At 36.8% G+C, this 15,691-nt stretch overlaps 1 protein-coding gene across 12 annotated transcripts in view; it reads left to right on the top strand.

Moving 5' to 3' along the window:
• The window catches only part of MITF (melanocyte inducing transcription factor), a 243,277-nt gene extending 228,625 nt beyond the window's left edge, over nucleotides 1-14,652 (top strand). For all 12 annotated transcript variants that reach the window (XM_037139827.2, XM_037139824.2, XM_037139825.2 and 9 more), the window contains 3 exons: nucleotides 3,114-3,189; nucleotides 6,442-6,589; nucleotides 11,188-14,652. In XM_037139827.2, coding sequence (XP_036995722.2) covers nucleotides 3,114-3,189; nucleotides 6,442-6,589; nucleotides 11,188-11,589 — 626 coding nt within the window. In that variant the 3' untranslated portion in view covers nucleotides 11,590-14,652. The remainder of the gene's footprint in view (nucleotides 1-3,113; nucleotides 3,190-6,441; nucleotides 6,590-11,187) is intronic.
• The last annotated feature ends 1,039 nt before the right edge of the window (nucleotides 14,653-15,691 follow it).

The raw sequence follows: 15,691 nt of genomic DNA, 5'->3' as shown, positions 1-15,691 counted from the left end.
TGCAGCCAGGGGCATAGAGTATCAGGATGGGCATGAGAAGTGGTGGTTGAGTTTTAAATAGGGCGGTTAAGGAAGGCTAATAGGGCAGTTTGAGTCACTACCTCAGTGAGGTGAGGCCAGAACCATTCAGATATTTGGGGAAGAATGTTTGAGGCAGGGATAACAGCAGTATGAAGTCCACTATCAAGTGGTTGTGGAATAACAATAAGTTCATGCTCTGAGGAGGGGAACACAGATAAGTCATGATAAAAGATATGGTCAGAGTGGGGGAGGAGTAGAAAATGAGGTACGAAGGATGAGAGGCTGCCAGGTGCTTACTGCATGCCTTCAGGATTTGGCTTTTGCCTAGGTGAGATGGGAAGTATGGGCATGGGTTGAAGACACACACCAGTTAATAGGATTTCGGTAATCCAAGCAGGAGATGATGGTGGCTTCTATTAGTAGCAGTGGAGGTTGAAGTGGACAGATTCTGGAAATATTTTTGAAGGTAGAGCCAACAGAATTTGATGATGAATTAGATGTGGTATGTGAGAAGACTAAAAGTGCACAATTGATTACAAGGATCTGTCAAGGACCTGGAAGGGCAGAGTTATATTAAGCAAGGTCGGAGAACCTGGGGGTGGAGCTGTTTGAGTAGAGAAGAGCAGTAGCTCAATTTGGAGTGTCTAGCTGTTATTTGATCTCCTTATGGCAACATCAAATAGTCGGACATACAGGTCTGGGGTTCCAGAAAGGTGCCTGGACTAGATATGTAACTGTGGGAGTCATCAGCACATGAGTGGTATTCAAAACCATGAGATGAAATGAGACACCAGGAAGTGATTGTGGCTCTTGAAGAAGCTGAAAAACTGGCTTGGGTGCCATGTGTGTGATTATTTTTAGAGTGTAAAAACAATTATCACAGATTACCACAAATATGTAAGGTACTTAACAGTAGTTTTGTCAGGATCATAGGAGACTTGTATTTCACTTTGTGTATTTCAGTATTGTTTGAATTTTTATGATTACTATATGCTGTGAAAAAGTAAGAAAATATTGTGAGAAGAGGTTAGAAGAGGCTAGAAGATCAGAGGTGCAAAATTTTCTTCTTCAGAACCATTGCATATCACTTGTTATTTCTATTTTTATAAAATCCTAATGATTAGATGGTAGTAATATATATATATATATATATATATATATATATGTAATTGATTTAATGATAGAATAATCACTCAACTTAAAAAGACAACATATACAAGGAGAGACCCAAACAAACATGGAAGGGAGGACCCCTTGTAGTACAGGCTTCCCCTGTTAGGTGAGTGTTCTAGGAACCCATCTGTATCAGTCAGTGCACCAGCTGGCATTGTTGTGAGAGGCTGTGTTGGGCTTCAGTGAAATTTTTTAAGAGTCTTTGAGCGCATTTGCCCATTTCTCGATGGATGATTTACAATCACACCTGTCCACACTGCACTGAGTGAGTGGTCAGCAGTTTTTGACCAAAAATGGCATGACCCCCATGTCCCACCCAACCCATTCACCCAATCTCTCCCCAAGCAACATTTTTTAATTTCCTTGAATGAAAAAAATTTTAAAGGGTAATATTTTGCCAATGTGGAAGAAGTGAAACAAAAAATGGCAGAAGCACTAAAAGGCATCAAAATTGATGGGTTTAAAAACTTTTCAGCAGAGGAAAAAAGCCTTGGTATAAGACATACTGCATCAAATAGAGAGTATTTGGAAGGTGAATTAAGTTTAAACATGTAAGAATAAGTAAATTGTGGATTTTGGGGGGTTCCCCCTCATAATTATGAAAGTAGTGAGTGATATTTTTCATTTAAGTGGGTCAAATATAATTATGTATTGTTATACAGAATAATCTAATAATAAATATGTGCTAGGTTATAGTATGTTTAAAGTAAAATGTTAACATCTTTAATTCAGTTTATTAGACCTTAAGTTATTTACAGTTTATTTGGCAGACTATCATTAAATTAGAAACATTGATTAACTCATATGCTTTGCTACTTCACATTCCCCTAAGAAGGTGATAATTTAGTTGAACAGACAGCTAGTTTATATTATTGGAATGCTGTTAGGATGTATGATATAGTTAAAGATTCTGGCATGACTTTGGGGTGGGTCGTCCGGACCATAGCCACTGGTCAGGTCTGCCCACCAAGCACTTGGAAGGTGGCTGGGTGAGGCTGTGATGTGCTGTCCCTGTAAAATATACACTGGTTTTCCAAAACTTAGTACAAAGAAGAGAATGTAAATACCAAGTTTGTAAACTTTTATATTGATTACATGTTAAGATGATAATATTTTGGGTATATTGGGTTTAATAAAATATTAAAGTTAATTTCACCTCTTTTTGTTTTCATAATACGGCTACTAGGACATTTAAAACGACATTTGTAACTTGCATTATGTTTCTGTTGGGTAGCACTGGGCTGAAACTGGACTTTCTGTGTGGCCTATGGGCTAAGAATTTTTTTACATTTTAAAGTTAAAAAAATCAAAACAATAATAATATTTTGGGATATGTGAAAATTATATAAAGTCCAAATTTTGGCACCCAGTGCTTCTCATTTGTAGACTTTGTTTTTGAAGAATTGTACCTTGTCAGTATTATCCCATTTCAATCTTGTAGAAATCTGTTTTCTCTCTTGTTATGTAAGGACCTACCTAATAGCCTCCACTGTTGCCGTTTAGCCAGCAGAGCCAGAAGTACTCACTTGGGAGGCCCTTTGCAGAGAGTTCGCCACCCTGGTCTGCAGGGTCCAGGTTTAGTTCTGGTCTTTCCCCACTTATTGCTGGGTATCCTAGTCAGGTCCCTAATGTTTCCTTGGTGGTTTTGTGTTTTGTAACTGAGGATAGTAACTCCAATTTCAGGGTTGTTATAGGATTAAATGAGATGAGAAATGTGTATCTCAGGGCTTTGTTAAAGGTTAAAGGTAGCTCATTTTAAAAAGGAGTTTAACCTCATTACCAAAACCACGGTAAAAATGGAAATATAGGTTCAGGTTTTCATGGTCCTGAGCAGTGAAGTTTACACATGCATGCTTTAATGAGATGTGTTAATGCGAATGTGACAGTTACTAATAGTTCTTTTTGTGCTTTTTTTAAAGTTGAACGAAGAAGAAGATTTAACATAAATGACCGCATTAAGGAACTAGGTACTTTGATTCCCAAGTCCAATGATCCGTGAGTACAACTGCATGTTAATCTGCATCGTAAAATTTTTGTACCTTAATGTTTTATCATATGTTGTAAAAAGTACATCGTTATAAAAACCAGTGTGAAGAAGTCCCCCTTCTTTTTGCTTTCATCCTGAGTACTCCTTAACTAACATTGCTTTTGATTAGTCTCATCAAACTAAGATTCTGAGATAAGGACACCGAATTGTACGAAGGGATGTTTGGACATGAGATGCAGCTTTGGGTATGAGGAAATGGCTTTTTGAAATTAGAGAATCCTTGGCAAATAAACAAGATGCTAAACAAAATGATTTTTAACAGTTTATGTAGGACAGTGATTTCAGTAGCTGCTGAAGCAAGAATTTGTTGCCTGGTTTTCAACTTGAACAATATCTATAGGCACTGAGAGCTGATATTGGAGACTTCAGGTTTAACAGTTTTGCTCAATTGTTTTTTTAAAACTTGCATGCTCTTTGTATGTGTTACCCTTCTAGAAAAAAAGTAATTTTTAATTCTTTTCCAAGTATAAGTCACCTAATTGGAATTTCAGCTTTCAGTCTCTCTTCCCTTCCCTTTATACTTTCAGACATAAATAACAGTTGTAAAGATAATTTTTCTGCTAGCATCATCAGCAAATAGGACAACAAATGTACAATTTTTGTCCACTAGAAATTGGCTCATTTGAAGTAAGGGGCTAGAAGATGTACACACTTGAATGGCATGCATAGGCATTCAGTGAAATTAGCCTGTGAATATGACCTTTTAGCTGCCTAATAAAATGTAAAGGTGAAATCAAGCATTATTCATGCAAAGCTTATTAAATTTGCTATTCATATTATTGTCAGGGAATTTGTGACAAAATAAAATATAAACTATTGCCTATTGTAAGGTGCTTCTGATGAATGTTCAAGCACAATTTCCATCATCGACATTGTACTTTCCAGGTTTTTCAAGGAAAGCAGTTTGAAACTCAAACAGTCACACTCTCAGTTCTGCAGCACAAATTTATCCTACTAAGGGGCTGTGACCTTCATTTTCTACAGTCAGTCTTGCATGATAGTTGAAATTGAATTCCTATTTTCCTGTTCTTTATCAGCTTTCACTTTTTAACATATTCTTTTAAACTATAGAATGTGAATCTCTTTAGCAACACAAGAAATTATGGGGCTGGAGTGAAAGCGTCCATTTGCATATCTTCTTTCCCCATTGTATTCAATTACATATGTTCATAATCTGAACTGATAATGATCTTTTAACTGTAAGCGTTGTTTTAAGACATAATAGACTATAATCTGTTATGGGGATTTTTCCCATACCAGGTTTTTAGAGTAGACTTTGAGGCAGCTATGGAGGCACAGTCTAGCTGATCAGTGTCTCAGCCCCATATTTTCTGCTTCCCTAGTGTAGATATCCTTTTGTTGATTTGTATATTAGAGATTTGTGTGCACATCTGTGCAAAATAGGGTCTTTTTCATTACAACAACAAAAAGTTTAAAAACCCTTCTTTTAAGCCCAGAACAATAATTGGATGGGTCTCACAAGGAAGCAAACCCCAAGGTAATTTGTTTAAATAATCACTTCCTAAAAACTGTGTAGCTATGTAACTGGATTTTTACCTCATGGGCTTCATGAAGGCATTCTTCATTATAGTTATGTTTCTCTCTGGCTGCTAAAGTTTCTGTTTCTTTGAATTAGCCCTGAACGTTAAGCAAGTTATCTCAACCTCAGGATACCTCCTGGGTTGCCATCTTCGGTGTTCAGATCCCAGGAATCCAATCCCTGGAATTCTCAGAGGGCTGTAACTCTACCTCTCATGGGAGAACTTCTGTTCTGTTCTTCATCTAACCTATATGAGGATCAATTACTTGGTGACTTGTATTAATGGTCCTCCTTTCACATGGCCCATCCAATACTTCCAATCTGCTTTGAGCAGCTATAGATTATGATTTAGGAGGTTTTTCATACATTGAGTTGCTTTTGTTTATATCATTATCATTGTCATTATCATCATAAATATTGTCTATAAAAAGGCTCAGATTAATTTAAAGTGCTATATAAATATCATTTATGTAATTATAATTTCATTTTTAATTATTTTTGCGGTGCTCTAAATTTTTCATCTCACTTTTACCTGCATTTTAATGGCATTTTTAACTTTCTCATATATATGAGTACATTAGAGTTATAGTAGTTAAAGCCTGAGAGGCACTGACCTCGGGCTGCCTGAGTTTGAATTCCAAAGCAATGCCTGCCTAGATTTGGGAGAGATACTTGAGCTCTTGTACTTCATTTTTCTCATCTATTAAAAAAGGGGGCAACCAGAATACTCCTACCTAGTTTTATTGTTTTGAGGACTCAGTCACACAAGAGAAAGAAGAGTGGTTTAGAGCATGGAGTCTGAAGCCAGAAAACCTAAGCTTCCTGGTTCTACCACTTCCAAGTTATGTGACCTTGGGCTAATTAGTTAACCTTTCTGTGCTTGAGTTTCCCAATCTGTCAAATGGGGATAATATTAGTACCTACCCACTGAGGTTGTGATGATTAAGTGAGATGTGAAATTCTTTAAAAAGTACTTGGCACATAGTAAATGCTATTTAAAGATAGCCATTATAGTAATTACATTCAGCCCTTAACACATTGTTTGCTCCATTATTTGAACTGCATTCTAAACTTTTCACAGCATATTTATATAAAGTGCCTCCTTTGATTCCAATAACATGTACGAGGCTGCTTTTATAAGTATAATATACCATTTTATAGACGAGAAAATAAAGACAGAAATTAGATAACTTTCCCATGAAAATTCATACTAGAATTTAAGGATGACACTTTTGTGCCTCATATAGTCAAGTAGTGAGAGATCATGGAATTTTTTTCATCAAAGCTTTTTCTGTCTGCCTGAGTTAATTTTATAGTCCTAGAAAGCTATAACTAGTTAATATAATGTTATGAAAATTGATTTCGTAATCAGCAGAACTAAACTTAGGTCCTGACTCCACCTTATTGTAGCTCTGTGACCTGGGTGAGCCAAAAATAGTCTCCATTTCTACTCATACAGAACCTACCTCCCTTTCCAGGTCCTTATCTGAGTTAAGTGAGATAGTGTATACAAGGTGGTGGACACTGTTCAGCATGTGGCAAGCACTAAATTAATGATAGCTGTTATCAACTTGCAATTGTTATCACATCTTTAGAAGCTAAATGCTCTGAATATGCCTGAAAACATAGAGAAGTGTGTTTCTTTATATTTTCATCACAGAGACATGCGCTGGAACAAGGGAACCATTTTAAAAGCATCTGTGGACTATATCCGAAAGCTGCAACGAGAACAGCAGCGTGCCAAAGAGCTTGAAAACCGTCAGAAAAAACTGGAGCATGCGAACCGCCACTTGTTGCTCAGAATACAGGTACAGGGCACGTATTTTGCAAAGGTTACTGTGTGTTCCTGACTTACATGATCCTAAGAAGGTCAATCCTTATTATATGTGGATTCCCCACTTGAATTTGCCCACTCATAAAAACTTGTTTGTAACCCAAATCAACATTTGTGGCACTTTTGTGGTTGCTCTCAGACAAGTGCAGAGCAAAAGCATGAGTTGCCTGACAACTCATTTTCTGCTCAGGTGGAATAAGGTGAGGCTCTGCTTTCTTCTTTCAGCTCCTGCTGAGGACCAGTGTCCTTTTCGCAGTCTGTTTAGTGCCATGTTTTTCATTTTTGTGGTTTGTATGGGTTATTTTGCTATTTGCAATGAATGGCCTTTAAGTATCATACTGAAGTGTTGACTAGTGTTCCTAAGCACTGAAGGCTGTGATGTGTCGTATGGAGTTTAATTTCATTCCGACATAAGTTGCAATGCTATTGGCTGTGAATTCAGTGTTAATGAGTCAACATTATATATTAAACAAGGTGTCTTTAAACAGAAACACATAAAACAAGGCTATATTATGATAATACGACCAGAGGCTTGCAGGAACCAATCCTGTATTTCCTCTAGTAGTAATGGTTCAGTATTCACTATTCAGTGTTCACAGTGACTTTGTAGAACATACTGCCTCAGTCCATTTGTGCTGCTATGATAAAAATACCATAGACTAGTGGCTTATACAACAAACATTTATTTTTCACAGTTCTGGAGACTGGGAAGTCTAAGGTTAAGGCACCAGCAGAGGGTGATGAGGGTTCACTTCTTAGTTCAGAGACAGCCATCTTCTTGCTGTGTCCTGCCTGGGGAAGAGGCAGGGGTACTCTCTGGGGTATTTTTTTAAGGGCACTAATCCCATCCATGAAGTCTCTATTCTCATTACCTAAGCACCTCCCAAAGCTCTGTCTCCAAATACCAGCCCATTGGGGAATTCAGTTTCAACATCTAAATTTGGGGGGGACACATACATTCAGTTTGTAGCAATATTTACTGTGAATAATGAGAACTGACTGTAGTTGTTAAATACAAAGATGCCTTTGCATTAGGGGGATTATGGCTCATGATCAAAACACATGTTTATAGGGAACTTAGAGGCACACAGAGAATCTCATCGGTACAATATAAATTTTAAAAATAGTACAAAAAGTGAAATTATGCCATGTGTATCCTTAACTTATACTATATGTTCTTAGTGGGAGAAATACTAATTTTAGTGATACATAGAATTCATCTGTCATTTTATTTGGGAAGTATGCATACCAATATAAGCATGGAATAGGGGATCCCTCTTTAGCATCAGCTTCTGGTACTTCTTTAGGCACCAGACCTCTTATGCTGAGACACAACTACCACTGAAACTATCTTGAAAAAAGACAACTGAGTCTGCTAATGACCAAAGGAATTTGCTAGAGTGTTTTTAATTTACTGGCTAACTTTGAAGTCAGCCCACCAGCAAGAGTCACTGATACCATACCTCCTTCTTGAATAGATGAACCCACCTTTTACCAGATTTTGCTGTAAAGCAATGGTTACGTTTCTGGTTTTCAAGGCAACTATTTATGTAATGGCAGTGCAAAATGTGACACCTCAGAGACCAGCATGTTCCCTTTAGTGATGTGAGTCCCAGACACTGGATGTATTTAACAGAGTAATTCATTGATAATAATGGTCTCTGATCTTTTTAATGTCCCACAACACAGTTGCCATTTCTAGATGTCACATCTCTCACTTCAGTGCAGTGATCTTCAGCCATGGGGCGGAGAGGTGAAGACAGTTGTGCTCTAGGGGGCACGTTTTAGAATCTCAGTGGTGAAGTAGGGGTTAGCTGTTATTTAAAAATCCTCCTTTCCTCTTTTTCCTTTCACTTGGCTTTTGTTGTTTGTTCCATGTCCTCCTCTTCAGCCATAGGTCTTTAATCTGTTGAACTTAGTATATCAGTTTATAAGAGCAACTTATACTAATGAGTTATTTCCTTATTCAAATATTAAAATATAATTTTTTGAAAGAGGATAGGTTTTAAGTTTCCAAATATGTCTATTTGTATGAAATATGAATATTATAAAATATGTGAATTGGAAATTCCATGGTGGCAACATCTTGGGTTTCCTCCAGTGACCGTGTGAGGCAGCCTTTAGTACTTTTGTATCATGGACATGTGACTAATTAGGAAAGATCTGCAGTACCTTGAGCCTAAGGCCTGCAGGTGAGATGTGTCACATTATTCAGAAATCTAAGCAGTGCTTTAGTTAGCTAGTTAATATTTTAAACTAAATAACAAAAGAGTAAGATATTTGCCTTTTAATCAAAGATATTGTTTGGGGGTTTTGTTTGTTTTTTTGAAAAGACAAACTACATGTGTGGGAGTGCTATTCTTATTAGCATTTTGGTTTAGATTTATGAGAGTAGATACTCTCAGCTTGGACCTAAGGGCTTCCTTTCATTTTCATTTTAAGTGATGCATGCAAAAATTTTCACAGAAGAAAGAGCATGAGGCCTGAATATCATCGAACTCCCATTTTATTAAACAGCCCCGGGCTTTAAAATGATGCCTGAGAGACTTGTGTTTCTGTACATTTTGTGACATCTCAGACTCTCATTTCTTCCTTATATTGCATCCAAAGAAAGATCCCCTGGATCAAACAACCTTTAATATAGACTGAACATGGCTTTTCCAGAACACTGATGGACAAAGGTTGAGAGGCCATGTCGTGTTAGGAACACCCTTCCCTCTCTGATGGGGCAAGGTGACTTGCTTCAAATTTATATTCTCCTGTTACTGTGTTACTGTATCACAAACATAGAAAGAATAGCATCTTCATGAGGAGGTAGAATGCACATTGGGACATCTACTGGGGCCTCCAGGGGTCATTTTGGGAGGGCCCAGGGATACTTGGGAAGCAGGGAGGGAAGGCCCCCCTCGAAAGACATTTTGAAATGATGTCTCTGACACAGGAATTCAGTTAGGCAGCTCAGTTTTCCACAATAAACATCACAGACTGGGCAGTTTAAACAACAGAGATTTCTTTTCTCTGCGTTTTCTCCAGGAGTCCGCAGGGCTGGTTCCTCCTAGAACCACTCTTCTTGGCTTGTAGCTGGCCACCTTCTCCCTGTGTTTCCACATTGTCATCCTTCTGTGTGTGTCTTTCCTAATCTTTTTTTCTTGTAAGGACACCAGTCCTATTGGATATTGGATTAGGACCACCCTAATGATCTCAATTTAATTTAATTACCTCTTTAAAGACAGTATCTCCAAATATAATCATATTCTGAGGTACCATACTGGAGCTTAGGATTTCAGCATACAAAATGTGAAGAAAGTAGGAAAGAATTATTCATCTTACAGAAACAGACTTTTTTCTGGAATTAAAAATAATTTCCATTTCTCGAGGTGAGAGGGGCTAAATGATGCTTCTCCACCTTCAGTTACTTGTGTAGAACCTTTACAACTTTTGCCATTACTACCCAGACTTTCTTAGTTCATACTGCTCTTGGTGTCTAAGGTATTTTTTCACTGTACTCCTAGACCAATGGAAATACCTACCACTTCTGTTAGGCCCTAACAACTTAGTAGCCATTTGAAAATATAAAACATGCAAATTAAAAGAAAAATAGCATTTTAATGTTATTTTAGAATAAGCACATTACTTACTAATGGGACATGTGTGCCTGAATGTTGGAATCAGATTGGACACTGCCACTTCGTTTTTCATTGCACATTGGTTTTCCTACAGTACTTGTCATTTATCAAAATAATCTTCCCAAATCCAGCTTTGCAATGATAAGATGCAATAGAAGAGAGTATAGCACAACAAAATGTTGAAAAGGTAAAATACCTTGAGTTTGATGGTTCTCACAGTCGTATCACCATTTCCCTTGAAATGTTTAAATGTGTCCAGGGCTCTGTGAGTTCTTTACAGCACCCCTGGATACCTGAGCACACAGTTTAGGGACCACAGGACAATGTTTTCCTTTAACAAGCTCACATTTTGAAATTTTATTTTGATATTTTTTAACTTATCCTCATTGTGAACATTAACATCTGTGAGAGACTGTCTCTATACTTAATACATAATAAAATCCATATACCACCTAAAAACATTTCATTTACTACCAGTGGCACTTACACACTCTACTTTCAAAAATATGGCATTATTAATTGAAAAGAGCAAAATATTTTACTATTTATTGTTTTCTCTCTAAGTGTGATTTTTTTAATAGACTTTATTTTTGGAACAATTTTAGGTTTTCAGCAAAATTGAGCAGAAGGTACAGAACTTTCCCATACATCTCCTGCTCCCCTTAACACACACACACACACACATACACACACACACACAGCCTTCCCTACAATCAATATCTCCAACCAAAATGTGGTACAATTGATGAACATGCATTGATATATCATTATCATTGCGGATCCCTACACTTTCAGTAGATTTTTTTCTTGGGGTTGCACACCTGCAAACTTGGGCAAATGCATAATGACATGGATCCATCATTACACTGCCTCCTACAGTAGTAGTCTCACTGCCCTGAAACTCTCTGTCCTCTGTCTCAGTGTCTAATTTTGACTTTTCTTTTAGGAACTTGAGATGCAGGCTCGAGCTCATGGACTTTCCCTTATTCCATCCACGGGTCTCTGCTCTCCAGATTTGGTGAATCGGATCATCAAGCAAGAACCCTCTCTTGAAAACTGCAGCCAAGACCTCCTTCAGCATCCTTCAGACCTGACTTGTACAACAACCCTTGATCTCACGGACGGCACTATCACCTTCAATAACAGCCTCGGAACTGGAGCCGAGAGCAGCCAAGCCTATAGTGTCCCGACGAAAATGGGTTCTAAACTAGAAGACATCCTGATGGATGATACTCTTTCTCCTGTTGGTGTAACTGATCCACTTCTTTCGTCAGTGTCCCCGGGAGCTTCCAAAACGAGCAGCCGGAGGAGCAGTATGAGCATGGAGGAACCAGAGCATGCATGTTAGCAAAGTCTTCCCTGCTCTTTGTTCTCACAGCTGCTTCTTTCCTGATCAGTAGATTTAGTAATTGACCTGAGGGGTTGTCTCGATAATTTCCCTTTAATATGAATTTTTTTCATGCTTTATCAATAGCCAGGATATATTTTATTTTTTGAATTTTGTGAAACAGACTTGTATATTCTATTTTACAGCTACAAATGCCTCCAAAGTATTGTACAATAAGTGTACAGTATATCTAAACTGAATTCACCCTAGACGTTAGCTTTCTGAGTAAGAAGATTTTGCATCATGGAAATTTCTGTCCATTCTTATTCAGGTGAAACGGGTTGGAGATTTTTATGCCTGTGACTTCCTTGGAAATTAAATATAAAGTTTAATTGGAAGAATGTAAAAAGCAACCAAAAATAAATAGGGAGAGAGACAGACAGACAGGCAGGCAGGCAGGCAGAGAGACGAAAGAAAAGAAATTCAGACTAACCTTTTCCATTTTGTAAATGTGTTCGTTGGTACTGCCTTAAAGATACAGTACCCACTAGCATCAGTATACTGTAGACTATTTAAAGAAATACTTATATTCTGCAAAAGAAAGAAATACAGCCATATTCAGGAGGATTGTCTGGTGAAAAAAATAACTGAAACATTACTTATCACTGAAATTGCAGAGAGACATATCAGGGCTCTGAAGTTTGGGGTTGAATCTTCACTCTCTGCTGTTATAATTGTCCTCATCAATGAGTATGATTCAATTTTCCATAAGATATATTTTATTTTTAAATGAAAATTAATGTCTTCTCAAAGTAAAATATTGAGGAGCACTGAGTGTTTTACTTTTTTTCCTTCAATTTTACTTTTGATAAGAAAACCAATCTGGGCACATTTCTAATTGGCTTTACAATTTTTATTTTTAAATTATGTTTTACTGTTCATTTGATTTGTACAGATTCTTTATTATTATCATTCTTTTCAGTATGTTTATGTTAATTTGTAAAAATATGCATCTTAAAATGGCAAGTTTTCAATATTTTTACAATTCACTGATGGTTTTCTGCATTCTTTGTACACATGAAAGAAAGTTCATGTGTTTAAAGAGCTCTGCAAATATTTTGTATATTACAGTCTCACTCAGAACTGTTTTTTCACACATTTAAGATGTAGTATTAATAGGTAAAACTGGCTTTCTAGGGAGAATAAACTTATTTATTTTTAGTGATATAAAAATAGCAATATTCTTGGAGACTGGTAACCATAGTGTTAATATACCCATTATTGTCATTTAAATTGAGGTTTATTTCAGCAAACTTGCTGAATTTTTTTAAGGAGAAATACTGTATTGGCCAATTACTGGTACTTGGTAACTGTTTAACAAGCAGCAATATTGTAAAGGTAGTCTCTGTGCATTATCTCCTTGTGTAGTCCTATGCAATAAGAGCAGTCTTACATGTATTCTGTCAGGCCTACGTGTTTTATACAGATGACCTGTGATGTTAAGAGCCAGGCTGTTGAATGGAATTTCTCAGTAGCAGCCTACAATTGAATAGCAGTGGCATAAAGCATATCGATTCAGAATGAAGTGCCTTAAATATAGCAGTAGTCTTTTTTGGAACTAGCACTGACTGAAGTGTACTGCAGGAGAAAGTTTATAGTCAGGAACATGTAGCATGGTGCCTATGTAGACAATATAAGAGCTTCCAATTCTTCAGATATTTTTAATATTAAATATATTTTAGTGACAGAGTGCCAACTTCTTTCATCAGGAAACCTTATTCAGGAAGGTTTTTTTTTTTTTTAAAAAGAAAATGAATTTAAATGTCAAATGTGATTTGGTGATAGGTATTGGAGGGTTCAAGAAGGAGTGATTGTCAAATGTGTGAATGGATGACTTATATGAAAATAATTCACTGCATACATAGTTCCTGTGCACATTGGGCAGTGAGAATCCTTGGAAATTTGATGACACTATCAGTTTTATAGCTTTATTACTTAAGGGAGTAGGGAAAATTAGTTCCCATTCTTTCAACCTCCTTAATTACATAGATAGCTCTTTTCCTAGAACAGTGATGCAAGTGTGCATGAAAAGCTAATTGTACCATAGTGTGCATTGATACAATCATAGCATTGTCTATTTTTCTCTTCATATTTATATGGGGGAAGGGGAGCTGGGTACAAAAGTCTGAGATTGCAATGGTATGATGCTAGTTTTCTCTAATTTGGAGGGTTCTTAAAAATAGAACAAGGTTGACTAACCAAGGCCCAGGGAATTTGGCCGGGGTTAAGCAACAGTATGGAAAGCTTTGTGGAGAGAAAGCTTGGCAACTCGTGCCACTGTCCTGGGTCTCACAACTCCTGAGCTCATCATCACCTGCTTCCCCATCCCCTTCTTAAGAGATAGTTTCTGGGAGTGGCAGGTGAGTAAGCCCAGGATGCTGCAACTTCAGGGGTGGTTTTATTTATTTCTTTTTTGCCAAATAGAGTATGGATTTGTTTTAGGGACTAGTTAAGCCAAGAGGCAGTGGTTTGGGCTTGCCTTCTGTGATGAGAAAATGATCCACACCACTACCCAATCCCTGGGTGCAAAATTGTGACGGGGTTGGGCTTCCACCTGGAGTGACAAAATGCCAAACTTGTCCACCTGCCTCTGTGTAAGGTAATGGAAATACCAAGCCTTCTGACTTTGCCAAAAACCATACAACCAACCTGTCATACATAGAATGACAAAGTTCTTTCTGGTTGTTTTTTAAAAATAAAAAAATAAGAACAAATAAAATATGTAGGAAGTTAAAAGATACAAAATAGAGCACAAAGGAATGCACTTATTGATATATTTTTAAAATGCACTGGAAAAAAGTTGATGTTGATAACAGTGTATTAAAAAACTCTATTTCTTGAAAAAAATGACAAATGACTGTCTCTTTCGGATGCTTGGTACTGTAATGTAGTCATCTGCTGTTGGATCCAGCAATAATTTCTGTATGGTCTATAGCACTATATATTATGGATCGATATTAATGTATCCAGTGATATAATCGAAATGTTGTTCTTGATAGCCTCATTAAAGCATTTCTTTTTTCACATAGTGGTGGCTGATTGTGTTTAGTTAATGCCCATTTTGAATATTGTTTGCCTTATCAAAAATGGTAGTGCACACTTTCTTCTGATTTAATGAATAACAAATTGCATGAAAAAATTTTTAAATGCCAGTAAGTACATTTTTATGTTTTAAATGCCATTCTAAGGTTTTATTTGGGGGGTTTAAATATTTTTATTATGACTTGCACTCAGATGAATTATAGTTATGCAGCTTTTTTTCACCTCTGAATTTGGAGAGATTTTAAACTCCCAAATGTCATAATTTCATTTTAGATATAGGAATGTTATTTAAAATGTTTTAGTGAGAGGTGGTTTTAAAAAAAGAGAAATTATCAAAGGAACACTTGCGTATTTACAAAAATATATTGGGTTTTTAAAATACAAATTTGTAATAATGCAAGCTTAATATACCCAGGTTGCCAGCTCCTGCTCGCTCTCTCTCTCTTTTAATACAGCACTTAAAATCATTTGATAAATTCTGGATTTGACTTGGAAGGTGTCAGACAAAACATGTCTTTATTCCCTAGCTAGACCTTAAACTTGTGCCCTCTTAGAAAGTATTCTGGTTGAACCTCTGGAGAAAATGAACAAGAAACTTCCTATAATGCTGCTGATCGTATTGTCAGCTTTCTCTTAAATTTGATTTTTTTCTTAAATTGTAATATATAATAATTGAATCCCCTATTCAGAGTCATCTGAATTATTTATAATTCCCATATAAATGTGATTATGTGGTGTCTTAAAAATATGTAAAAGCAGAAAGATTTTTCTATCTGCATAAGAGAGTTTTCTGGGGAACACTGAAAGCAGCTAAGTTTAAAGTTGGAGCTCTTTATCTCAGAAGGCCTGCAGCAAGATCTTAACCCAGATTTCTGGCCTGTCATTTGCCTATTAACGTTCATTTCACATTATACAAAGATCCTTAACCTTTAGGTCTCCCTTACCACTGTCCCCCAACAAAACCACATAGTTACGTGTTACAGCATTATTACATGAGCAAAGCACGAACTCCCAGCTAGAC

This window comes from Artibeus jamaicensis, unplaced genomic scaffold (genome assembly GCF_021234435.1).
Source record: "Artibeus jamaicensis isolate MK-2021 breed Jamaican fruit bat unplaced genomic scaffold, CSHL_Jam_final contig_1157, whole genome shotgun sequence".
NCBI classification, from domain to species: domain Eukaryota; kingdom Metazoa; phylum Chordata; class Mammalia; order Chiroptera; family Phyllostomidae; genus Artibeus; species Artibeus jamaicensis.
This window is presented reverse-complemented; position numbering and strand designations above follow the sequence as displayed.